This window comes from Herpailurus yagouaroundi, unplaced genomic scaffold (assembly GCF_014898765.1).
Source record: "Herpailurus yagouaroundi ecotype Mexico unplaced genomic scaffold, PumYag 199, whole genome shotgun sequence".
In the NCBI taxonomy this organism is placed as follows: Eukaryota; Metazoa; Chordata; class Mammalia; order Carnivora; family Felidae; genus Herpailurus; species Herpailurus yagouaroundi.
This window is the reverse complement of record NW_024412430.1, coordinates 12,262,728-12,289,221: the sequence shown is the minus strand read 5'-3', so window position 1 is coordinate 12,289,221 and position 26,494 is coordinate 12,262,728. Positions and strand designations below refer to the sequence as shown.

The 26,494-nt window shown below is 42.2% G+C and overlaps 1 protein-coding gene across 2 annotated transcripts in view; it reads left to right on the top strand.

Annotated features, from left to right (window-relative positions):
• Positions 1-20,670, top strand: part of LOC121013672 (COBW domain-containing protein 2) — a 52,436-nt gene extending 31,766 nt beyond the window's left edge. For both annotated transcript variants that reach the window (XM_040449417.1, XM_040449416.1), the window contains 8 exons: positions 157-243; positions 3,517-3,561; positions 8,914-8,970; positions 12,321-12,372; positions 17,321-17,389; positions 17,493-17,558; positions 19,850-19,979; positions 20,357-20,670. In XM_040449417.1, coding sequence (XP_040305351.1) covers positions 157-243; positions 3,517-3,561; positions 8,914-8,970; positions 12,321-12,372; positions 17,321-17,389; positions 17,493-17,558; positions 19,850-19,979; positions 20,357-20,463 — 613 coding nt within the window. In that variant the 3' untranslated portion in view covers positions 20,464-20,670. The remainder of the gene's footprint in view (positions 1-156; positions 244-3,516; positions 3,562-8,913; positions 8,971-12,320; positions 12,373-17,320; positions 17,390-17,492; positions 17,559-19,849; positions 19,980-20,356) is intronic.
• The last annotated feature ends 5,824 nt before the right edge of the window (positions 20,671-26,494 follow it).

Sequence of the window (26,494 nt, the reverse complement as noted above, 5' to 3'; positions counted from 1 at the left end):
TTATTCATTTGAAGAATGATCAATAGGTTAAGAGTAAATTCAGTTACTATATAGAATACTATATAGTTCTTAACGAATATTTGATCTGAAAGGGCTTTCTGTTTTCAATTTCTTAACATTTCTCTTTTGACATCTGTTCTTTGTTTGCCAATTTAGGCAAGTTGCTTTGGCAGATATTATCATCATTAATAAAACAGACTTGATTTCAGAAGAGGATTTAAAGAAATTAAGAACAACCATTAGGTATGACATTTTAACTGTTAACTACCTACAAATCCAAAGTGTACTATACAAAATATTTTTACTATAACTGTTGCCCTGTAGATACGTAGGATCAAGGTTGAGTTTGAATCATATATTGTTATTGACTAATTGACTGTAACGTAACTAGTAGCATGTAAAATTACTCCCCATTGTTTGCAGAGTGTAGTTCAAAGTTCATAGACTGATACTCAGGGTCTTTTGACTCCATCCTCCTTTTCCTGTCTTCTCTTTGACTCTTTCCCTGAATGAAGTTCTGACTTTACTCAGGACGATTTACTTTCCCATGGATGTATCTTGCCAGATCCTTTCTTTACTCTTACATGTTCTCACTGTCACTCTGCCAATCCTTGAATTCCTTCACTGTCTCTGTTTTTCTTTGCTTTTTTTTTTTTAATTTTTAAATGTTTTTTTAAATTTATTTTTGAGAGAAAGAGAGCGCATGCACAGGGGAGAGGCAGAGAGAGAGAGGGAGACAGAGCATGAGCGTGAGAGAGACAAAGAGAGACAGACACAGAATCCGAAGCAGGCTCCAGGCTCTGAGCTGTCAGCACAGAACCCAATGCGGGGGCTCGAACCTGTGAATGGTGAGATCATGACCTGAGCTGAAGTCAGTGGCTTAACCTACTGAGCCACCCAGGCGCCCTTCCTTTTTTTTTTTTTTTTTTAAAGCAGTGTTACCCATTGTCTAGAGTCCTCCTGGTTTCCCCTTTTTTTCTCCCTTGCTTATCCATGAAGTCTCGTCTGACTCAGGTGGTCTCATTTCCCTGAACCCTCATTGACTTTCTCTTCTTGGCTGTCAACTAAACATGCCTGTCTTCAGTTTGTCTTAATATCTTCAGTGTCCGTGGCCAAGGTTGGTCAACATAGGACAATGCGAACGGTACTCAAATATGTGTGAAATGATCCAATAGTCATTTGGACTTTTCAAATGAGATTAGAGTTCAGGGACTTTGAATTATTTTTTTTTGGACCTAATAAATGCCTTGTGCAAAGAGACCTTCAGTAGCTTTTATTATTAGTCCTCTTTAATGGATATAATCTGCTGACATCAATCGGATTTTGATTCTCTTAGTACCAATTCATATAGTATGTTATAAATGGAATCAGTAAAGGTAAGGCTCATGAGGAGATTGGCTGCAGTGATTAATAATGGAAGAAGAGGGGCGCCTGGGTGGCTCAGTTGGTTGGGCATCCGACTTCGGCTCAGGTCATGATCTCGCGGTCCATGAGTTTGAGCCCCGCATCGGGCTCTGGGCTGACAGCTCAGAGCCTGGAACCTGTTTGGGATTCTGTGTCTCCCTCTCTCTCTGACCCTCCTCTGCTCATGCTCTGTCTCTCTCTGTCTCAAAAATAAATAAATGTTAAAAAAAAATTTAAAAAAATAATGGAAGAAGAAAGAAATTAATATTTTCTGCATATTTTATATTATTTTAATATTAATATCCTCTGAGTCTTTACTCTAAAAAACTGTAATAATGCCTCCAGGTGGATGGCAGGTAGTGATGCATAGCGTTTAAGATGATGGACTTTGGAATCGGGTTGGGTTCTACTCATTGGTCTGTTCCCTGCTGTGTTCTTAAGTCTCATCTCTAAAACAGGAATAATACCTATTTCATTAAGTTTCGTTTAAATGTTACGTGAGACAGTGTTGGAAAACTTTGCACAGCACCTGACACACAGTACGTGCTCCATTAGCTACTATTATCAGAGTGTAGATTTTTTTCCTAGTTTACATAATAATTTCAAGTTGCAGTGAATAACATTATGAAAGAAATAGAAAAATGGTTGATAATTTTGAAAAGTCTAGAACGATGAAGGCAGTGAATGGAGATTGCTTCCTTTACTCCTTTTGACACCGGTCTCCTAAATTTTGTTTCTCTTTTCAAAATCCTCTGCATCATTGTGGTTGCTGGAAAGGAGAACATAAATCGCGCAGCAAACATTTTTGGCAGCAAAGGAAGGATTATTACTACCGGGCTTTTCTGTCCCCATGTTGACTATTTAAACCTGGGTTTCTAACATCAGCAGTGTTGACCGTCAGCCTTGTTGCCAGCCTGCCCTGTATGGCAGTCCCGGAAAAGAATTTGGACAAAGTGCTTTGGTGGGTTACAGCCCTTTTGGCTTTTGACTCTCCGTTGTACCTCGCAGACTGGCAGCTGACGGGGCGTTAGTTTGGGAAGTTGGAAGAAAGTGGACATATTTGAGAGGAAGTGGCCACGAGGTTATACAGAGAAGATGGAGAACTTCGTGACATGGCAGAGAGAGAGACCTGCCTCAGAACAGAAGGCACGTGTGTTAAGCAAGTAGCGCTGAGGGCAGTGGAGGCGATGGGATAAAGACAGATGGGTCAGGTGGACAGTGCTTTGAAAGGGACTTAGCGAGCATTTTGGTTGAACGTTTTCCCTTCGCGAGGGGATCTTATCTCATCATCGTAGCATCAGAAGGGGCAGGGCCTTCTGGGTAGAGTTTCTAGTTAGGGAACCGGAGAGATTATCCTGTGAACGAACCTGGTTGTGTGACTTGGCGTCACTGTGGATCCCGAGGACAGCCTGGGGTCACAGCCCCTCGAAGCCAGGTTTTGATTTCCAGCGCGTGTAGAGCCATTTGCACAGCGTGTGCTTGTGGAAAATTGAGCATCGGTGAAAATTTTGATTGGTCCGCTCATTTTGAGACCGTTAGAAGTACTGGCTATGTATGAATCATTTTTCTCAATCATTTATAAGGGTCTCTTTATAATTCACTAAGTAGCCCCTGGTTTTTCAGCTGTGCAGTAGATTTTTGTGTATCATGTGTTAATACCTAAGTGGAATATACCTGATTTATGATTAGAAAGAGAAATAAAGGGGCGCCTGGGTGGCGCAGTCGGTTAAGCGTCCGACTTCAGCCAGGTCACGATCTCGCGGTCCGTGAGTTCGAGCCCCGCGTCGGGCTCTGGGCTGATGGCTCGGAGCCTGGAGCCTGTTTCCGATTCTGTGTCTTCCTCTCTCTCTGCCCCTCCCCCGTTCATGCTCTGTCTCTCTCTGTCCCAAAAATAAATAAACGTTGAAAAAAAATTTTAACAAAAAAAAAAAAAAAAAGAAAGAAATAGTAAGCTGTAAAAAATGTAAGTTTTGTTTTTTATTTTTTTCTCACTCCAGATATATTCGTATATGCTTACTTCCTGTTTTAGAAACAGTGTGCCTTAACGATTTTTAAAAAGTTTAACATGTACTCTTTGTAACCCTTTCTTCCTCATTTTTATGTTTATTTCAGATCAATAAATGGACTGGGAAAAATTTTAGAAACACAAAGATCAAGGTACTTTTAAAGCTGTTACTAATATTAACAATAAATAATGTTAGTTCATAGTAGTTACTAAGAAATTGATAAATATGCTTGATTCTATTATAAGAAAGATGTATGTGCATTTTTGAAAAATGGGGCCCCAAAACGTTTTGAATGAAATTAGTTTGGCATATTTGGTTAATATGTTTGCTTCTCCTTGTAGCTAAGACTACCGAGCCATGGTAAGGCTGTGTCACTGCGCTTTTGCTTAATGAGGAAGAAAACACTTAGAACCGCTCAAAAAAGTAACTGGTATAGAAATCTGTAAAAGTATACTGTTAGGAATCTTAGTTTGAGGTGCTCAAAAGGCCTAGTAGTTTTAAAAAACTGCTTAGTTTTTTGTACAGTTGCAAAAATAATCTGTTGTGTAAAAATACACCGAAGCTTTACGTTTTAGTTCCTAATGCATCCTTTTTAAAATGTTGATTTCCAGTTCCTGTAGGTTCTTCTGTCTTTTCATTCTGTTCATACAGATGTGCATTACTTTATAAAATAGATGTGTTCTTGAAACATCTGTGAAGTGTATTTCGGTGGATTAAATTCTGTGTTCCACTGAATGCTCTTAGGATTTCAGAAAATTTCTTCCGGGGGTATGTCGTTAAGCTCATTTTTTAGCAAGAGTGGCCCAAGCAGCTGATGGAACCCACGGCTCTGAGGCCATCTCGTGCCAGCCCGCTCCCGCCTTCAGACGTTGTCTCCTCGGAGCTGCATAAGGGGCCTCAGCGGAGAGGCCCGTCTGCTGGGGCAGAGCTTAGAGGTGCTGACAGACTACTGGAGGCGGGAGGCAGCAGCAGCAGCTGCTTGGATGCATGAGAACAGCTGGGGAGCTAATTCGCTATGCGTCCTCAGAAGCCCCCGGTCCTCCGACACAGGTAGCGGAAGAATGCCCTTAGTGGGAGGCCTAGACGAGCGCGCACCAAATGTGCCTCTTGCATTTCAGATTCCGGCGCAGAGCAGCTCTGATTGTCTGATTCGTCCCAGAGCCATTCCTCAGTCATCTGGCTTCTTCCTCCTGCCTTTTATTTACTATTTTCTTTCTCCTTCAATTTTCACTTCGTTAGAGTGACACACAGACGCCCACACGAAGCTGACACAAGTTGTTAAAAACCGTATCCGTAAATAGCTGTGTTTCTGCACAGTAGCGTTTACGTGATTCGTATTTACAGACCTCTCCGATCACTTTTTCTAGGCCCCTGGATTTGCTGTGCATAATTCTTCTTTTTGTTGGTTTTTATTGTAGACCTTTATGTCCTGCATAAAGGTTTTATCTTGAAGAGTTTATTGTGTGACAATTTTGATGTTTATATGACATTTCTAACATTCGTTCTGTCGTGTTATAGAGCAGGAAACATGCGGTGATTAAATTTCGTTACTTGGAATGGACAAATGAACAAACAAATGAATAAAATCTCCTTTTTTCGTCTGTTTCTTCAGTGTCTTGTGTTTGCCGTTGCCTCTGAGAATCTAGGGACTTTCTGAAATAGTACTTCCTTGCTGTGAGGACTGAAGTTGGATTGGGATCTTTTTCAGTGAAGATCAGACCTCACCATGGTCATGAATCTTACATTAAATATTTCCTCCAATTCCTGGAAGCATAGCAACTTGAGCTTCCCGGTTTAGAAACTAGAGATTTGGTTTTTAACAAAATAGTTGAAATCACTGTTGGAAGTTTTGTTTTATTGTGCTTGTCTCTTTGTTTTTAAATTTTGATCCCTCAAGCATTTTGTGGTTGACAGACGCTCATAGTAGTAAAACTGACAATAACAAGATAATAATGTGCATGTATAGAAAAGGCTTGCTTGAGTATTTAAGTTGAGGAATAAGAATCCTGGGTAACATTGTCTTATTGGGAAGACTTGAGTTGACTTCGAGGCAAATGGAGGTTCTAATGGGCCACGTAGACCGCAGAAGTAGGAGTGGAAGATCAGAAGAAGTGCCATTCTTATCTTATTCTGACTTTTTTTTAATCTGGGAGATTTCAGCAGACAGAACAGAGGAAAACCAAAATCCACTTGTTCAATAATAAGTTAATCAATTCAACAAACTGTTGAACTTTCTCCTAGTTGGTAGGCATTTCTTGGCTTGTAGAGGATTTATGGAACGGGTAAGGCAAAAACTACCTTTGAGGTAGGTGATCATTTGGGGAAGACAGAGGGAAATAAGCAAAAACCAATATACTAGATATTATTACTATAACAGGAATAGTAAATGTGTAGGGTCCTATGAGAACAGGAACATCGAGGAACAAATACTCAATTCTTCTTGATGAAGACTCAGGAAATTTTTTTTTTTTAATTTTTTTTTTTCAACGTTTATTTTTGTTTTTGGGACAGAGAGAGACAGAGCATGAACGGGCGAGGGGCAGAGAGAGAGGGAGACACAGAATCGGAAACAGGCTCCAGGCTCCGAGCCATCAGCCCAGAGCCTGACGCGGGGCTCGAACTCACAGACCGCGAGATCGTGACCTGGCTGAAGTCGGACGCTTAACCGACTGCGCCACCCAGGCGCCCCCCCTCAGGAAATTTTGAGAAGGTGATTATTGACTTGAGTCTTGAGGAGTGAATAGGAATTTTCCAGATGAACAAGAGTAGCAGTGGCTTTCCAGGCATAAGGAAGATGTTGTATTCCAGAGACCTGAATATTTTAGAACGAGTAGTGCACATGGTTGTATGGCAGAGAGAAAAAGAGGTGCGACTGAAGAGAAGGAGAACTTTCCGCAAAGGGTCTTGAATGCCATGACTCATAGTTTGGATCTTTTTTCTGCGGGCAGCAAGGAGTTAGTGAAAGGTTTTAAAAGCAGTGTAAGTTCTGGGAGAAGGATTGAATATGGTGCAGTTCTCCAAGGAAGGAAATAGAAGGAGGAACAGCTTCCGGAGGAGGTAGTGATAGCAGGGGTTTGGTAAAAGGTGATTAGTTGAGGTTCATAGTGAGTTTGAGGTGCCACTGGGGAATGCCTTCGGGAATTTAGTTCTAGAGTTCAGGACTTAGCTATGGGATGGGTTTGACGGTTCATAGATCTGGAATTGGCGGGTGGCACCTGTTCAGGAGACTCCTTGAACTTCAAAAAGATGACCATAAACACTAACCCTGGGGTCATAGCTCAGCTCCCCTCCCACCACATTAAAACTGATGGCAGTCAGTCTTGCTATTTTTATTTATTTTTGTACATTGCTGTTTGGGAAATAGCTGATGTTTTTATGTCTAAAGGAAGAAATTAAATATCTTTCATGCCATGGAAATTAGTTTTCTAATTGGATGGGTGAAGGAATTTATTTTTCATGGTGGTACTAGATTTGGGGCAGGTCCCTGGTAACTCCAGTCTGGAATCTTAGACATTTCCTGTTTTACTCTCCATTGAGAATCTGGTGAGATAAAGTGAGAGACTGGTATTGTTTTTTATCCTCTATAGATTTTTTTTTTTTGCCCCCCTCCCTTCCAACGCTGCTGCCGTGCCCCCTATTTCCCCAACGGCCCCTGCCAAGGAGGGAGTGGTGATCGAGGCAGGAGAGCAGAGCTCCCCCAGCCTCATTCGAGTAGCCCCCCCACATCTACAGAAAAGAGAGGCACACACCTGGGCACCCCCAGCTCTGCTGCGGGAATGAGGGCAGCGGCTCAGTGGAGGCAGCCTCAGTGGGGATGCTATTCCCTGTAGATGTACAGGTCTAGCGTTGATCCTGTGTATTTGGAAATATCAAAGGATTCTGGGTATCAAGCAGGATTCTTTCTAAATGTGTGACGTGGTTTCTCAAGAACACTGTCAGAGTGAAACTAGTTTATTTTAGAAACTGGTACATGAATACTGATTTTTGGTACTCACACAGCGCGCCTGGATTCGGATCGTCCTAGGATTGGCAGGTGTACTTTTAAACTTTAAGCTGTTTCCTGATAAAGAGGACAGACTTGGGGGAGAGCTTCACTCATTTATCACCTGTCAATATAAATAGTTGCTCAGCGGTCATGGTGAAAATGGAAAGATGTTTAATGTTAAGGCTTTGATCTCTTCAGTAAGTCAGTATTCAGAAATTTCCTCGTGGAACATTTACTTTTTTCCTTGATGATTTTCCTGATTCTTTTCATCTAGAGTGTCCAGAATTTGAAATGTTGTCATAGTCTATTAACACATAACTTTGGAGTATTATTCTGTCAGTGAGATGGGAGTTTGCTCTGTGGCAGGGTAAGTGGTCATAGTCCAACAGTACTGTTGCCCCAAGTATGGCTCTATAGCAGCCGGTGTGAGAACCAGGCGAGGCTGGTCACTCCTACGTTACAGGAGCTGGCGGGGCTTACATGTTTGCACCTTTTAAAAAAATCTTGAGTTTGACCAAGGTTCATTCTCCTCGAGTGAACTTCATGAATGGCTGGCCAGTTCCTAGAGTCTCATTTTGAAATTTATACTGCTTTCATTTTCCTTAAACATTCCTTCATTGTAGCTTTGATTATAGAGAAATGACTGTCCTCTGCCGTTTTATAGGCTCATGTAAAAATCGGAACTCATTCAGTAGTCTTTGTAAACTGACTTTTATGTATTTAAACCAAGACGCATGCTGCTGTTTGTGGTACGATACTCTCTTCTGATGTGAATCACTGCTTTCCTAATGGGGCTTAATTATAACCTCTGAATAATTCCCGTTAATAATGTTTGTTCAGATGGAGCACCAAACGGGAAGTTTCCGTCTCTAGGCAACCCCGTTCTGAAGGAAATGAAATCTCAAACCACATTCTTTGGCTGTAGATTCGGGGCATAGAGTGAATACTTCTACGTTAGGTTTGACTCCTCCTGTTCTTAAAATATTACCTGTTATATCATGGAAGGGGGGGAGTGAAGTAAAAGAAATCCAGAAATTCCAAAGGTAAGGTACTGCAGTGCTGTGTTACCACTTCTGTCATTGCATTTTTGAGTAATAAACCGCTGTTTTGAAGAGCTCCAGTTCGACAACTGATTTTTTTGGGGGGGGGGGGTTGCAAAAATGTATTTGAAAGGCTCATAAATTTCCAGGATGGAAAAGACAATTACAGGTCAAACCCACAAACATAAACCACCAACAGGAAACTATAGCTCATTGAAGCAATAATCAAGTAATTTTCTGCCTTGATTTTATACTGTTCACTGTTTTTTGAATTTAATGAATAAATTCTGTTAAAATTTTTTACAACGGGCTTTTTATTCCTTGCTTGTCATTTTTACATGTTTCCCAAAATCGTATAATATATTGACTAAACTTTATGTCTACATTTTTGGCAAGAGTCTTAGAGATTTTTTTTCCTGATTAATTAAATACATTTCACAGAATTTCACACTGTTTATACTGGATTTCTTCCTTTTAGAGTTGATCTCTCTAATGTGTTAGATCTTCATGCCTTTGACAGTCTTTCTGGAGTAAGGTATGTTTTCTGTATTTTGTTCACTTTTATTGTAATTTCGTTTTATTCTACTCATTTGTGACGCAGGGATGATTTATACAGTTGCACACTTGATTTAAGCTTGTTGTCATTCCTTTGGCATACGGGACCATTCCTAATATTGATGTTCTTGAAAGTTTTGTCAACTGGATATTTGGAAATCGTAATGCATTTTCCTGTAGAAATTATAGTGTAAATAGTAGTTAACTTTAGAGATCAATCACTAATATTTGTACACCAACTACTTCATGTAATACTTTATTTCTATGAGAAAATGCATGAAATACATAAAAAAAATTTAGCTTGGGGTATTCCCTCAGGTTCCTCCTTTCTCCTGAAGTGATGGATCACTTTCCTGTTCCTTTCCCTGGGAGGAATCTTTATTGAGGGAGAGGAACGTATCTTTCTTCCCTGGACATCAGCATCTTTTTTTTTTTTTTAATCATCTTAATTATGTTTAAGTGTACGATTCACTAGTGTTCAGTATATTCACATTGTTGTGGAAAACTGAAACTCTGCAACTATGGATTGACAGCTCTCCACTTTCCCTTCCCCACAGCCCCTGGCCACTACCGTTCGGTGATGTGTTTTTAAGAATTTGACTACCTTAGGGGCGCCTGGGTGGCTTGGTCGGTTAAGCGTCCGACTTCGGCTCAGGTCATGGTCTCACGGTCCGTGAGTTCGAGCCCCGCATCGGGCTCTGTGCTGACAGCTCGGAGCCTGGAGCCTGTTTCCGATTCTGTGTCTCCCTCTCTCTCTGCCCCTCCCCTGTTCATGCTCTGTCTCTCTCTGTCTCAAAAAAAAAAAAAAAATTAAAAAAAAGAATTTGACTACTTTAGATACCCGAAAGCAGTGGAATCATATGGCGTTCGTCTTACTGTAACTGGCTTATTTCACTTAGTCCTCAACGTTCATCCATGTTGCAGCGTGTGGCAGGGTTTCTTTCCTTTTTGATGCTAAATGCCCCAGTAGACGTATGGACCACGTTTTGTCCACCCATTCATCCGTGGATGGCTGTTCAGCTGGCTTTCTCCCCTTGGCTGTTGGGAGAAGTGCTCCTGTGAATGTGGGTGTGCACATGTCTCTTCGAGATTCCTGTCTTCAGTTCTCTTGGATACGTACCCAGCAGTGGGATTTCTGGGTCATATGGTGCTTATATTTTTAATTTTTTGAGGAAAACCGTACTGTTTTCCAGAGCAGCTGCACCGTTTTCACTTCCCACCAGCAGCGCACACGTGTTCGGTCTGTCCACACCCTCGTCCACACTTGCTGTTTTCTGTTGTTTTAGGTAGTAGCGGTCCTAATGGGTGTGAGCTGATAACTTGTTGTGGTTTTGATTTGCATTTCTCTAGTGGTTGGAGATACTGAACGTCTTTTCGTGTGCTCATTGGCCATTTGTAGATCATTTTTGGAGCAATGTCTATTCAAGTACTTGGTCCATTTTTTCATCAGGTGGTTTTGTTGTTGTTGTTGTGGCTGAGCTGGGAGTTTTTTTTTTAATGTATTCCAGGTATTAACCCCTCATTAGATACGTGATTTGGAAATATTTTCTCCCATTTCTTCTGAAGTAGTTGAGTCCTAAGTCTCACGTGAGAGGCACCCTCCCTGTGCCCAGAGGAAAGGAGCCTTCTTTCTGAAGAGCAGGGCACATTCGGAGCAATGTGCAGGAACAGACCTCTGAGTTTCCCCCGTTTACCCCACTTGGTTCATACCGTGTCCTGTCCTATCTTTGCATGACCTTTCACTCTTCATCAAACCTAGCATAAAACCACTCGGGCACAAGCATTTCCTTGGTCCTTCATTTCTTTGTGAAGGCTCCTGTGTCACGTAAAACTTCCAATAAATAAACTTGCACCCTTTTCGCCTGTTAATCTGTGTTTGGCAATCAGATTTCCACACCAGCCAGGCTCCTGAGAGGGTCGAGGAGAACTTTTTCCTTCCTGTGCAAGTCGTTGGCAGTTATTTTTAACAGCACTAAATATTGAACATAGAGAAAGAGCATGTGATTTTCCAAACATTTTCAAAGGTAATCTCCTTCCACACTTGCTTAAGAACAGTGATAATGCATTAGTGACACTTAAAGGAGTGGCTGTTTCACGTGATGCCCTCTCTGCCCGGATCAGGCCTTTGCGTCACTTCTCCTGTGCTCAGTTGCTAAAATGGAGAATCCAACCAGCTGGGAAGGATTTAATTTGACACTTTCTCTGCTGAGACCCCCTCCAGTGGGGCTCATTTCCCTCCAGCCGTTCCTACAATCCTTTCCTCTTTTCTAAACTTGCTGTTACTAATTTACCCCTCACTGTTCTGCGAAGCAAAACATCTGCAAGGTTTTAAGTCCTTTTCCTCCTCCCAGCCTACCCCCATCAGTGTCTCAATGTCTGCTGCTGCTGTTATGGTTATCATTTGTTATGCCACACTGATCTTCTCACTCTTTTTCATACCAGAACAATGCATTTGTAAGATTCTGACCTTCTGGTTTTTCTCAGTCCCAGGTAACAGACTGTATAGCAGGCTTATATTTCCGGATACTACTTACTTTATAATAAGTAGATATATTCAAGGGAAAACACCGGTAAAGGAAAAAATAGACCCTTCTACCTGTCTTGAGGTAGACAGCAGCATTATTTTCACATTAGGGAGCATGGGGCGAGTGGATGAAATTTGGAGCATTAGTAAAATGCTTCTGTGTATTTTTCTAGGCCTGTGGTAGATCTGTTGGAATGAAAAAGAAATATATCCACAGATGTATTCAACCACACAAAATAGTGTCACCAGAGATTAGGTTTTTTTCAGTATTGTGTGTATAGGTATGGATGTGAACGTGTTGTACGTTTGCTTTTATTGAAGCATAACATCCAATGTAATGTTTGTTTCATGGGTACCGCCATGGAGTCGGCCATTCTGTGTATTACCCGGTGTTCACCGTAAGTGTGGTCACCATGTGTCCTATACAATGTTACTACAGTATTATGGACTATATTCCCCGGGCTCTACTTTTCATCTTCTTGACTTACTTATTTTACAACTGGAAGCTTAGATCTCTTAATCCCCTTTATCTGTTTCACCCATCCCCACCCCCTCTGACAGCCACCAGTTTGTTCTCTGTATTTAAGAGTCTCTTTGTGTGTTTGTTGAATGTGTGTACGTTCTTAGGAAAAATCTTTAAACGGTCTGTTAGCTTCTCTCTGTAAGAACATGTAAACAGCATCTAAAATTGGAACTATGTTATAGATTGAGTTGTGGAAACTCTCCTTAGCTCGGTATCTCTAAGTAACACATAAAGTTAAATCGGAAGTATATTGATCTTTGAATTTATAATCAGTTGTTTTTAGTTTGCAGAAAAAACTTCAACATGTGCCAACAACACAGCCTCACCTAGATCAGGTAAAAAAGTCTTAAAAAAAATTTTTTAAGCATTTTTTAAACTAAATTAGTTCCGCTAGGACTATACTTATATGATGACTATATACTGTATTTTTATACTGTAACTATTACTACATTTATATTATTACTATGTACTATATTACATACTATTGCTATTATGTACTATATTATACTGTCTTACTATATATGTATTTTATATTTGTATTTTCCTCTTGCTAAAAAAACGCATTTTTGAACTGTGTTGATAATTTTCAGAATTTGGGTGCTTTTGAGGTAATCTCATCGAGCTTAATGCATCATAGGAAGTCCTCAAAGCAGTTGTTTTGAACCTGAGGACAAGGTGCTTTCTGGCCTCTCCGCTCTCAGGTCGCTGAGCATATTTCCCACCAGAAGGGTGGGAATCAGTGCTTAACGGCTTCCCCGGGGGCTCCCTGTGCAGCCTCTTCTTAACTCTGTTGAACTAACAGATCAAGGACAAGTCTGGTAAAAGCATGTGTGGCTTCTTTAAATAAAAACTGACTTTGAGTTTTGCCTGCAGGTAGCACTGTAAATTTGAAGTGCTTAAGGTGTCGTTCCTTTAGGCACTCTAAACACCTCGTTCCTGAGGCCAGTGTTGAAGACCCTGGAAGAAACGTCACCTGTTTTCACTGTCCCCACCCTCCTTTTAAGCAGGTCGTAGATGGTGCAGCTTTAGGGTAACTGCTTTGTTCCATCTCAGACCGAGAGAGCAAGGGGGGGGGCAGTGCACCTCTTCCCGCCTCTGTCTCGAAACCGTCCCACATTTTTTGCAGCATGACTCATTGTGACGGGGCCTGCACAGTAGCAGCTTCGTCTTCCCTTTGGCTCGTATTTATGGGGGCCTGTCCTACCGTGTTTGTGGCACCCTTCGCTCAGAAACGTCACAACATACTCATCCACACTTGTCTTTGGCGTGAGTGAGAGAAATACAGCTCTCTGGTGGTAGAATTTTTTAGAAGACGCAGTAGCAGTCACCAAGATGAACTGGAGGCATATTCTTCCTGACTTTCTGGGGGAGGGAGACCATACGAGGAGTCCTCAGGAGGGAAAAATGAAGGATATAGTCGCTTTCGAGATCCCTCATCGTGGCCAAAATCTGTACCTGCGGTGCCTCACACAGACCCGGCGTGGCATGTGGGATGCCTTACGGTTGTGGGTTGAAATGCTCTTTCCTGGTACTAGTCTGTGCATTCCTCAGATATGGATTCCTCGTTGCTTAGCACGGGGCATGTGTGCAGTGGTTGCTTGGGGAATATTTGTTACAAGAGCGGAAAGCCGTGATTCTTAAATGGGGAACGTCAGAATCCCCGTTTAATATTGAATAAATACTCCGTAGTCCCCACACCTCCGGTCTCCAGGACTGGGGCTTAGGTATGTGCACATTAATGCGTCTGTATATTTTTAACATTTTATTGTGGAAATTTTACAAAGATCTACAAGAGTAGAGAGAACAGCAAAAGGAGCCCTTTGTACACGTGGCCCGGTTGCAGTGGCTGTCAACGTTTGCTGATTTTGTGCCCTCTGTCTTCCCAGCACTTCTTTTGCTGGAGTATTTTTTAAACAGAAAATTTCAAACATACAGTCAAGTTGGATAGTGTAGTGAAACTGTGAGTACCCATTGCCCTTGCTAGAGTGTATTAAAGCAAATCCCAGACAGTATGTCATTTCACCAGTAAATAGGGCAAGGCTGTTTGTTTTTTCTGATGCACTCTCCTGCTTTAGATCTATAAACAGAGGGCAGAATATAATATTGCAGACAAAGGGCAGTGGGATTCAGGGTAATGATGGTCTGTCTCATGCGGTTTGGCGGGTCTGAGGCTTTGTGAAGGACAGTTTTTTTTCTTTTAACGTATAGTAAAGCATACAAGTTTTTAGTGTACAAGTCAATGTGTCTTTACGTATATTTGTGCCTGTGCGTTGGCCCATGGGCGCATACGAACACGTATCTCTGTAATTCCCTCGTAGATACAAATACAGCAAATTCCCACCATCGTCAAGAGAGTTCCCTTGTGCCCCTTTTCAGTTAGCAACACTCCTTGCAAAGATGCACCTCCTATTCCGAGTAAGACATCAAGAAGTAGATTTTTGTTTGACTGGAAGAAGTAAGCGAAAGAGCAACCCGGATGTCTCAAAGTGGGCAGGCAAGCATGCTCTAGGAGAGGGGGACTCTGGCTCACACGTCCTGGTGGCCGCTTCCTGCTGGAATCCTGAGCTAAGGTGTTGGGCTGTGATGGGCCGGGCACGGGGAACCGCTCTGTGCTGTGGGGCAGGGGCAGGGAAGCTGGATTGGAGTTGCAGTCAGGAGACCAAGCAGGGAGATCCCCTGTGACCAGGGCCTGCGCTGCGCTGGTCACAGGGGGCATGGGGATGGGATAGATCAAGGACAGACTCATACTAGACCTGTCTGAATAGCCTTACTGACTGATGCTGGGGCGGTAAGACAGAAGTCATGGGAAACAGGCCTGGATTGACTAGAGGAACCTATTGCTTCAGTTTTCTACTTCTTTCTGTGTCTGGGAAAAGGAGAGTTAATTTTAGATTCGACTCTAGAACTGGGAAGAAGTCTGAAGTAGGTAATACCTAGGACATAGTAGGTATGTTACTAAAGTTTAATCCCTGAATCCTCTTTAAAAAAATTTTTTTTCAACGTTTATTTATTTTTGGGACAGAGAGAGACAGAGCATGAACGGGGGAGGGGCAGAGAGAGAGGGAGACACAGAATCGGAAACAGGCTCCAGGCTCCGAGCCATCAGCCCAGAGCCTGACGCGGGGCTCGAACTCATGGACCGCGAGATCGCGACCTGGCTGAAGTCGGACGCTTAACCGACTGCGCCACCCAGGCGCCCCTCCCTGAATCCTCTTTAATGCAGCTCTCTATCTTCCTGGGCCCTTTGTTTGCTCCCTGTAAGGAGGACCCAGGATTGGAGGGTGGGAAGGTAAGAAATCCCAAATGGCAGCCTGTGCATAGTTTATTTAGTAGAGCCAATTAAAGGAGGGATAACAAGTTGTGACCCTCAACTTCTGCCCTGGGAATTTACAGATCTCATCTCCTTTACGGTCTGCCCACTGCAAGGAGGATTTATTGGTACAGGAAAACATCTAGTTCTAAAATCTGTATCTGCACTGTCTTAATTTTTAAAACCCTTTTAATCTCATATTGGAGTTAATCGAACCCCTTAGAAGTATTTTCATGTTTGTAACCTGCCAAAAGCAACAACCATTCTCAGTAGAAGCTCTTTAAGAATAAAAAAGCATTATTGAGTTCTATGTTGAGACCTTTTCAATACGAAAAGCCAAGTTCTCCAACTTGAATAAAATACATTTTAAGCAGTTTTGAAGGTTCACTTGCTACTTTCATTTGAAAATGACAAATGACGTTTCATTTACATCCTTTTGCTACATATTTGATATGCTATATGATGTGCTGTAAGTTTTGATATGCATTTTTTGGTATTATTGGTAGTGATTGCTTTTTTTAATCTTTTTTTCAAAAATTTTTAATGTTATTTATTTTGAGAGAGAGAGAGAGAGAGAGAGAGAGAGAGAGAATGAGCAGAGGACAGACAGGGAAAGAGGGAGAGGGAGCATCCCAGCAGGCTCCCCACTGTCAGCACAGAGCCTGATGCGGGGCTTTGACGCGGGGATTAATCTCACAAACGGTGAGATTGTGACCTGAGCCAAAATCAAGAGTTGGATGCTTAACTGACTGAGCCATCCAGGCACCCCTAAAAATCTGACATTCTAAGTCACTTTTAGTTGGCTTTCATGTCTCATATTTAGCAAGTAAGTGCTTTCTGTTTTTCCTGTTACTAGCAACAGTGGAGAGTAAACGTCAGTATATTTTGTCCTTAGATTGGTCTTTAGTACTTACCTTTAGCCCTTCTCTATGTTTGTATAAAAAATAATTGGTCTTTTCATATTTCCTACTATAAGCCTGTGTGATTTTCTGTTGGTGAATAAAATTACTGTTGCAGTTGTAGGAAATTATACAAAGCTGTGCTTTAGTGTGTTTTCTCTTCCTGCTTTAAAGCTTGGCTTGAGTGTATTATCCTGATTATGCAAGGTGGGATTTGTGTTTCCATCATGTTATGCTTGGCCCTCATGTATTTTCATCATGAAGTTGAAATTTGGGGTCACAGTAGCCAGTGGAGCTTTGGACTTTGATTATGTGACCAGGAAATCTTGAGATTCAGGTTCCTTAGAGTGGACAGTGAGATTTATCAAGAGCAGGGAGAAAAATAAATCTCAAAGTCAACATTCTAAATGATGTCAACCTTCTACAACCAAAGGTGACATTATACTGTCATTCTCATGGCCAGATACTCCTCTCCCTTTGGCATATGCTTGGTCAGAGCTAAACTGAATTTTTCCTTTGTGGTGTTCCCAGAGAACTTTCGAAAGTACACTTTTGCTTTTGAGTTTTACTCATGGATCTAAGTAGTTTATTTTTTCTGAGCCTCCTTTCCTCCAATTTATAAAATGTCAATAATTCTCTTTATTTCACAGGCCTGTTGTCACAAGTAAATGACACATGAAATGAAGTGACCCAGGCAAAGTACCTGGCTTAGAACATAGTCGATACACTGTATATATATTACCTTCCTTCTTCATGCTGAGAATCCTGGAAAGAATGCATTAAACAATGAGTATCCTCTTCTGAAAGTTTCTGTTTCAGTACTAAGCCACGGATGAACTCTGCAGAATACAGAAAATGAATTGCTGCTATCAGAACTCAGCAAGACAGTGAAAAAGATACACCTAATGTAGTTGTTAGGCAACATAAATGTTCATGAACGTGTTTCTGTCTTAAAGGTTAATGTATTTAATGTCTTAAAACGTAAATATACTTTGCATCTTAAAACTTGTGATTTTTAAAAATATATGACATTACTTTAAAAAATCATTATTGATGGTCTCTCTTGATTTATAGAGCGTTCTTACAGTGACATTTGAAGTACCAGGAAATGCAAAGGAAGAAAGTCTGAATGTATTTATTCAGGTGAGTGCAGTATGTAACTAATAATGACTTACCACCTGTTTGGGTTACATGGCTGTTGCCAGGAGGAATGGTTGGTCTTATTAAAATATGTCACTTGTTCCAGAATCTTCTGTGGGAGAAGAATGTGAGGAACAAGGATGGTGACTGCATGGAGGTCATACGGCTAAAGGTACGGTGTGGTTTTCACTTTCATCCTTTTGGGCAAAGGCCCCTTCCTTTCTTGGCTGTTATTTAACACCGTATTTGGTTTTAGAAGAAGCGCTGGTTTTAGTACAAATGACTGTGGTCTGTTTTCATTTTTCGGTGTTTCCATTGCTGAAAAGAAACTTTGGCAATCACTGCATAAAGCGTGATTTATGCACATAGCTGGCATGTAGCGTTGCAGCTCACACAGCCTGTGCGCTCAGAAACCTCTCTCCTGTTCTGAGCAGTGATGTGGCTGATAACCTTGACTCGCTGGACCTCTCCTTTCCTTGGCACACAGCTTGGTCCCTTCGGGAACGCTGACTGTCTTCTTGTGTTTAATTTTCCAAGAGCGCTTCATTGACAGAAGTAACATTAGAAATCTTGCCGCGGCTGAACCCGTGTTACTTCGTACTTGTAGCAGATGCTAAACAGTGGTCATACTGTAAACAGAGTTCCAGAAGACCTGGAGAAAGCTTGCTCTGCGTTTGAAACCCATCCACGTTACTTAGCATTTGGGGATTTATGTCATGGAAGGTGTTTTTTCCAGGGGGCAGTGTTCTATGTGGTGTGCTTAACCACTCAGCAGTCTACTCCCGTGTTTCCAGAAGGTTTTCTTATGACTACTTACTATTATTGTTAGTAACTAGATTTTCCTGTTAGCAGCTGACCTCCTGGGGTCGCTAGAATGACGAAGGCTGACGCTATCAAGAAACCATTCAGGAGACACCTGGGTGGCCCAGTCGGTTAAGTTCAGCTGAAGTTTGGCTTCAGCTCAGGCCATGATCTCACAATTCATGGGTTCAAGCCCCACGTCAGGCTCCACGCTGACAGCTCCGAGCCTGGGACTGCTTCGGATTCTGTGTCTCCCTCTCTCTCTGCCCCTCCCCTGCTCATGCTCTGTCTCTCTCTGTCTCTCTGTCTCTGTCTCTCAAAAAGAAAGAAACGTTCAAGATTTTTTAAAAAGCCATTCAGGTTTAGATGTGCTCACTCCCTGTGCTGACTCTGCCTGGGACTGGCTTCAGAGCCATGGGTGAATCTCAGTCTGTTCCCAAGTCCTTCCCACCCACAGGAGCTAAGCCTGATCCTGGAGCTGCTGCTCTGATGACAGTAGCACCATTTCCGTCCAGGATCCTAACGGGCACATTGTGTCTCAGTCTGCCACCGCTTCTGTCCCTGCTCCTGAATGGGGAGCGGTTACTACAGAAGCAGCCCTTCAGGCCTTTACGCTGATGCTGCAGCCAGGACCTCACCACAGACCTCAGTGGCTCATCCCGCACCATCCTGGCGTGGCTTTTGTCCCCGGGTGTGTGACGGTTTTTCTGCAGCCCTTCGTCCTCTGTGGTTCTTCCCTTGTCCTTCCTCTCGTCACAACAACCCTGTGAGTCTCCCTTCATAGACTTCCTTCTCCGCCCTGCTGCAGAGGACCAGGGCTCTACCGATGAGCTTGTTTAACACGTTCGCTCTGGTAACAGCTGGAAGGTCAGAGTCCTTCTACAAGTAACCTAAGACTGTTTAGATAATTCTTTCCCAGGAGCTATTACATATTAAAATCCGGTGTAAAAAGGAGAAAACAAAACTGGGCAAAGGAAAACATGAAGAACATACACCTAAAATACACCAGTACACCAAAACCACGCCAAAGTTTTGTGGTGGGAATGACCTTGAGTGGTTTGTCTCTTACTGTTTTGCAATATGTATATTAAGTTAATAACAAATAAGTGTAACAAACATCATTTCAGAGAAATTGTTTCATCCTCAAGGAGCCAGTTTATCAGATAATTTGTTTCACTTCTGCAAGTCAATATAAAATGAATTGTATCCAGATAGATTTATTTTTCTTTTCCTTTATTTCATTATTATCTGCTCCATTTCTTGCAACCCAGTGAAAAATTATCACCCAAATCCTTTAACTCCTCAAATTGTCCCACTGAGACTGTGAAACAAGGTAAAATCCTTAAAAGTAGAAAAATCACTAGAATTCGATGCATGTTTTATCATTTGGTTGTTTCAACTTTTCAGATATCCTAATACGTGTATTAATTTTATTACAAAAAGGGACTATTTTTTTTTTTAAAAACATTGTACACAAATGCTTGAAATTTAAATTTAAAAATCAGAGGCTGTAAGAAACTATTTCCATAAGGCACAAATAACTAGATTTAAGTAATTTTCACAGAATCTTTATGGGTTTGTATTGAAAGTGGAACGGCAATAATCCAATAACACTTTCTGCTGTGAATTTGAACTGAGGCTGATTGATCACTCTCTGAGCAGGGGCTGGTGTCGATCAAAGACAAACTAAAACAGGTGATTGTCCAAGGTGTCCATGAGCTCTATGACCTGGAGGAGACCCCGCTGAGCTGGAAAGATGACACAGAGAGAACAAATCGATTGGTTCTTATTGGTAAGTGAAATTGGTGAATTTCTAAAGCACAGTCAAATATATATTTGAAAGTGATATAATATGCCAAACTGTAGCAAGATTAACCAGTCTGAGTCCCTGTGATTAGTTAATGTATTTGTCTTCATGATGTGGTAACATTCATAAGAACTTGGTAGGCATTTTACTCTTTTCTTCAAACAAGTTTAGAAAATAATTAATTGAAATGCCAGTTTCGTTCTAAGGGACTTAACTAAAAATAGAAAGTTGAAGGGATCACTGATTACTTTGTTTTTGTAAATTTCTGAAGATTATCAAGCATTTCTTGATTTGGAATTGATAGGCAAACTGTCCTTTTAATAATCATGATATAATCACACCCTATTTTGTTCTGTGTGCAGGCAGGAATTTAGATAAGGAGATCCTTAAACAACTATTTATAGCTACTGTGACTGAAACAGAAAAGCGGTGGACGGCACATTTCAAAGAAGATCAAGTTTGTCCATAACACTAGAAGCATTTCTAATCAAAGGGACTGGGTGATAAATCGGGAATAAGTTTCCTACTGGTTATATGTCAAGCATCTGTTCTTTGTGTTACTTCTGTTATGAATTCCAGTGTACTTTGGTGTTTATTTAATGGAACATGTAAAATTTAGTAGATAAGTACTATAAAACATTTGACATTCATACAATAAAACGTAATACCCTCTGAAGTGGGTTTTTTTGGTGTGTTTTTGTTTCGTTTTTTAGTGTTTATTTATTTTTGAAAGAGAGAGCATGCAGGGGAGGGGCAGAGAGGGAGAGAGAGAATGCCAAGGAGGCTCTGCACTGACAGCACGGGGCTCAAACTCACAAGCCGTGAGATGATGACCTGAAACCAAGAGCCAGATGCTTAACCAACTCAGCCACCCAGGTCCCTCTGTTTCTGTTTTTGTTTTCTAAATAGATGTTTCACAGAAATACCTGTCAGAATTGGCTTTGGAATTTACATACTCTGGATTTTTCACCCATAGGAAATTATTTATAATCATAATGATAAAAGTTAACATCAGCTTAGAACTAAGAATGGCAGCTGATTGCATAGATATTTTATCGTTATTAAAAAATTACAAAAAAAATTTTTTAATGTTTATTTATTTTTGAGAGAGAGAGACAGAGCACAAGCAGGGGAGGGGCAGAGAGAGAGGGAGACACAGAATCCGAAGCAGGCTCCAGGCTCTGAGCTGTCAGCACAGACCCCCACGTGGGGCTTGAACTCACGAACTGTAACATCATGACCTGAGCCGAAGTCGGACGCTTAACTGACTGAGCCACCCGGGTGCCCCAAGATATTTTTTTAAAAAACAAATAATGTCACCATTTTTATTAAATGAAATAAAAGTCTTGTAGACTCATGAGTGGAAGAAATCAGAGTCAAACAACTGGAACCACCTCTTGTTCTAAGCTTTACTGGTGGAGTCCTGGAACTTCAGCCCTTTGTAACATATTTATACGATTCCAGTTTAAGAGCTTTTGATGTTAAGTAGATTTTCCTACTGGTATTAAATCCATCTTGGTTTTTTTGAACTTCTTTAATTTTCAGTATAAGCTAAAAAAGTGACGACGTACAGAACTTCAGAGGGAACTACAGATAACTTAAAACAATTTAACCATCTTTCTATCAGGGGTTGGTGTGTAAGTACACAGGGGCTTACTTATCTGCTGTTTCTATTAACGGCCGGGTCAGCATAACTGTATTCAGACTGTAAGAGAAAAGCATTAGATGGAATTTTAAAGAGCTTTCTCAAACTAATGATTAAATATCAGAAGGCTATAGAAATGTTGTTCTAGAAATGTTTTTTCCTCAGAATTTTCACTGAAAGAATGTCCATCTCTGTGTCTTGAATGGCTCCGTCGGTTGGAGGCAGGCTAACTGGCCCAGTCATCTGTCTCTCTTCCCCTGCATTCTGTGCCTTTTTTATGTAACCTTCTGTATTCCTCCATCTGTCCCCTGAATCCAATCTCTTTTTTAATTTTTTTTTTAATGTTTATTTTTGAGAGAGACAGAGACAGAGTGTGAGTGGGGGAGGGGCAGAGAGGGAGACACAATTGAAACAGGCTCCAGGCTCCGAGCTGTCAGCACAGAGCCCGACGCGGGGCTCGACCCCACAGACCGTGAGATCATGACCTGAGCCGAAGTCGGACGCTTAACCGACGGAGCCACCCAGGCACCCCCTGAATCCAGTCTCTTAAATTCACGGTTCAGACAGTACGCTTACTCTGTGGCGGCAGATGGCAGATCGCCCAGTAGAAACGCAGCTGATTTTTGGATCCCATCTGGGCTTTCATTCCAGTTGTGTTGCTTCTTGGCCTCAGTCTCGGGGCGGAGCACTCTCTCCAAGGTCGGTTTCCTGGTTTATAAAGTGGGCGGCGTCATTTCAGTCATTCAGGGTTGTTGTGAGGGTTGCATAGGTTTGCAGGGCACCAAGTGGAGCCTGGATACAGGCTTTCTTTTTCCTAACGAGGTGAATTTGATTTGTTTTATGGTCAGTGTTGCCACAGTAATAGTTCATAATGTTCCTTGGCAAATAGTAAGCACCTAGATTCCTCTGTTTACAGCCATGAGAGAGAGCTTACAATGAATTGCCCTGCTGTGGGGGAAATGTTTGGAGTACTGTTAATCTGTACTCTTAAAAATCTGCATTTATCAAAGTCCTAAACATTTTTTTCTTTAAGATGTATTAGTATGTAATCCTTTTTTATCACGTAAGTACCGACCAGATACATTTGTGTCCTACAAATCGCGGATGTCACAGATGAATCAGTCTCCCCTGACCTGTGTCCTTCAGTCGCTGACCCTCCTCGGGGGTGGGCAGTGTTGTCAGCATCGTGTCTGCCCTTGTACGTGTTGCTTTTCACTTACACACACACACACACACACGCTTACGTCATGGCCCAAAGTGACTAGAGCCGTAGTGTAAGCTGCTGCTTCTGGAGAGGTAGGAGCTTGCCGTAAATAGCCTCAAGGAAGACATTTATTTTCATAATGTGTGTTTTATTTTACTTAATTTTATTTTTTTAACATAAAAAATATTTATTTTTTTAACTTAAAAAAATGTTTATTTTTGATAAAGAGAGTGCAAGCGGGGTGGCACAGAGAGAGAGGGAGACACAGAATCTGAAGCAGGCCCCAGGCTCTGAGCTGTCAGCACAGAGCCCGATGTGGGGCTCGAACTCACAAATCCATGAGATCATGAGCTGAGCCAAAGTCGGACGCCTAACCGACTGAGCCACCCAGGCGCCCCTTAATGTGTATACTTTAAAACATCGTTCTTTTTAGATTGTAATGCACTTGGCTTTTTAAAAAACTCAACTATTAGCCTTAGACCTTCTTCCTTGACAGTGCATATGAATACGTCCTGTTCTTTAATTGCTGCCTAGAAATTCATAGGATAGCATAGAATACATTCTTTTAAAACATCATTTATTGATGGGGCGCCTGGGTGGCTCAGTCGGTTAAGCGTCCGACTCCGGCTCAGGTCATGATCTCGCGGGTCCGTGAGTTTGAGCCCCGTCTCAGGCTCTGTGCTGACAGCTGAGAGCCTGGAGCCTGCTTCGGATTCTGTGTCGCCCTCTCTCTTTGACCCTCCCCTGTCTCTCTCTCTCTCAAAAATAAATAAACGTTAAAAAAGATTAAAACATCATTTATTGAGAGCTTCCACTTTGCCCAGGCTTGAGCGCTGGGCGAAACTGCACGTGAAAGATAAGGGCCTCATTCTTACAGTGTTTACATTTTGGTGGAGGGACGTAAATAAATTAGAAAAGAAGAGGAAAGTAAGGCCCATAACAGGACTGGGCGGTCCTGGAAAGCCTCCCTGAGGAGAGATGGGTGGAAGTTGAGGATGGAGTCAAAAGGCTTGGTGCACGGGGAGGGGGAGCCGGGAAGAAGGTTCCAGGCAGACCAGCACCTAGTGGAGCAGCCTTTTAGCTGGGAGCCAGCACCACTGGTGCCAGACCGGGCCTGGGGGTGGGGGGGCGGGGGGGGGGGGGGGCGTTGGGAGCTGGGGCAGGGCTTGCTGCTCCTGGTGGGACGGAGCAGAACATCTGGTTTTAAGCTGGAGAAGCGGCGTGGTTTGTGATCGATCCCTGTGGCAGATGAACCAGCCCTTAACTGTTCTCGAAACTGCACACGGTGCTACAGTGAACATCATTGTGCAGCACGCCTCTTTGTTCTTAGGTGAGGATGCTTCTCCAGAGTAAGTGTGTACGTGTGGGATCCCTAGCTTCTGGGATGTGCACACTGAAATTCTTAATAGATGCTGACCAGCTGCTCTCCCAAGGGGCTGGAAGTTTCCACCTTACACAGTAGGGGGTGAGAATACCCATTTTTCCAAACCTAGTTAACCCTCTGTAACCTTGCCCGTCTGCTTAGAAAGGCACCTCACTGATTTTATTCAGATTTCATATGTTTTTTTTTAATGTTGTTTATATCTTCTTTTATTTTATTTTTTTTCAATGTTTATTTATTTTTGGGACAGAGAGAGACAGAGCATGAACGGGGGAGGGGCAGAGAGAGAGGGAGACACAGAATCGGAAACAGGCTCCAGGCTCTGAGCCATCAGCCCAGAGCCTGACAGGGGGCTCGAACTCACGGACCGCGAGATCGTGACCTGGCTGAAGTTGGACGCTTAACCGACTGCGCCACCCAGGCGCCCCTATATCTTCTTTTAAAGATGCTTTGTGTGTTCTTCATTCTTTTCCCCAAATGCAATTTTCCACGATCAGAATCATTATCAGTTTAACCTGCACTTCAGAGGACTTTGGAACTTGTCATAGAGAATATATCCCCAACAGAATATTTACACTGTATGTATATATAATGTGTATATATATGTGTGTGTGTGTGTGTGTGTGTGTGTGTGTGTATACACATATATACATATACATATGTATATGTATAATGTTTTTAATGTTTATTTCATTTATTTTGAGAGAGAGGGAGAGTGCAAGCAGGGGAGGGACAGAGATAGGAGAGAGAGAGAGAATCCGAAGCAGGCTCCGTGTCATAAGCACAGAGCCTAATGAAGGCAGGGCTCAGACTCACTGGAACTGTGGCATCATGACCTGAGCCGAAGTCCAGAGCCGGACGCTTAACCAACTGAGCCACCCAGGCATCCCCGAGAATATGTATTTTTATAACTAAATGTGGGCCAGTATCCCAACTACAGACGATTTCAAGGGTATTGGTGGTGACGATGGTGATGAAGGTTTAGGCGCAGTTCATCTAAAACTCTATCGTTTACTGAGTAATACAGGATAGATTACTAAACGTCTCAGAGCCTTTGCCTCCTTATTCATACAATGGCGATAAAATGCAAATCTCTCACCATTGTTCCAGGGATGAAATTTAAAGCACCCTCAATAGAGTCTCAATGTAAGCGAATTCTTTTTCCAGCAAGATTTGATTAAAAAAAAAAAAAAAAAAAACCCTTAAAAACCCCAAACCAACAATTCTCAAGCTTGTGCGTACCTTCTTAAAACAGCTCTTTCCTAGGCTTTGCCCAGCTTTTAGTGTAAGGGGCCAGTGCCTTGGTACTGTGTGCCAGCGAGCTGGAGGAGGGGTCGACACAGGGTCAGAGGGAAGACCAGATAATTGAAAGGGTAATTCTCAGGTCATGATGTTTCCAGGAAGTTATTGACAAAATAAAGCTAAGAGACTTGTAAGCATTTACGGGCTTGGTTGTTTCCTTGCTACAAATTGATTAATCGTCTCCTTTGCCTCAGTAGGGTAGGTGGGAGCACTGCTTTTAGATGGCTTTCAAAAGACTTCCCCGGTTTCAGAAATGCCATACGTTGTGGAAGTGATGTTGAAAGAAGTGAATTCTGCCTTTGTAGACTAGCAACTTGCCCTACCTCGAGGCGAAAGATACACTAGAGCTTTTTTTCTTCTTAGAGTTAGCTTTAATATTCAAATCAGCTTTAACTGTTGATGGCCACATTGCCTTTATTTATTTATTTTTATTTTTGAGTGAGAGAGTGCAAGCAGGGAAGGGGGCGAGGGAGAGGGAGAGAGAATCCTAGGCAGGCTCCACGCTCAGTGAAGAGCCTGACGTGGGGCTCGACCTCACGGCTCTGAGATCACGACCTGAGGCCGAAATCAAGAGTCAGATGCTTAACCGACTGAACCACCCAGGCGCCCTTTATCTTGCCTTTAATTTTCAGAGTGGAATGGAGAGACACCAGACAGCATCATCCTTTTTGTAGATTAGTCTAGAAAGTTTGGTTTTTCATACTAGGACAGCATTGCGTGAGCTCCTGATGGGTTTGTTCAGAAAAAAAACCGATTCCTTGTTAGGAAAGAAGCAATCCCCAAATATTACAGAGTCCCCACCATGCCTAAGGCTGCATGTTAAATGCTGCAGGAGCTACAAAGGCAGGCTTCTCATTCTGAAGGCAGCACTAAAGAATTGATGGGATGTGACTGTAAGAGTTTTTCTTTCTTTTCTCTCTCTCCTTCCTTCCTTCCTTCCTTCCTTCCTTCCTTCCTTCCTTCCTTCC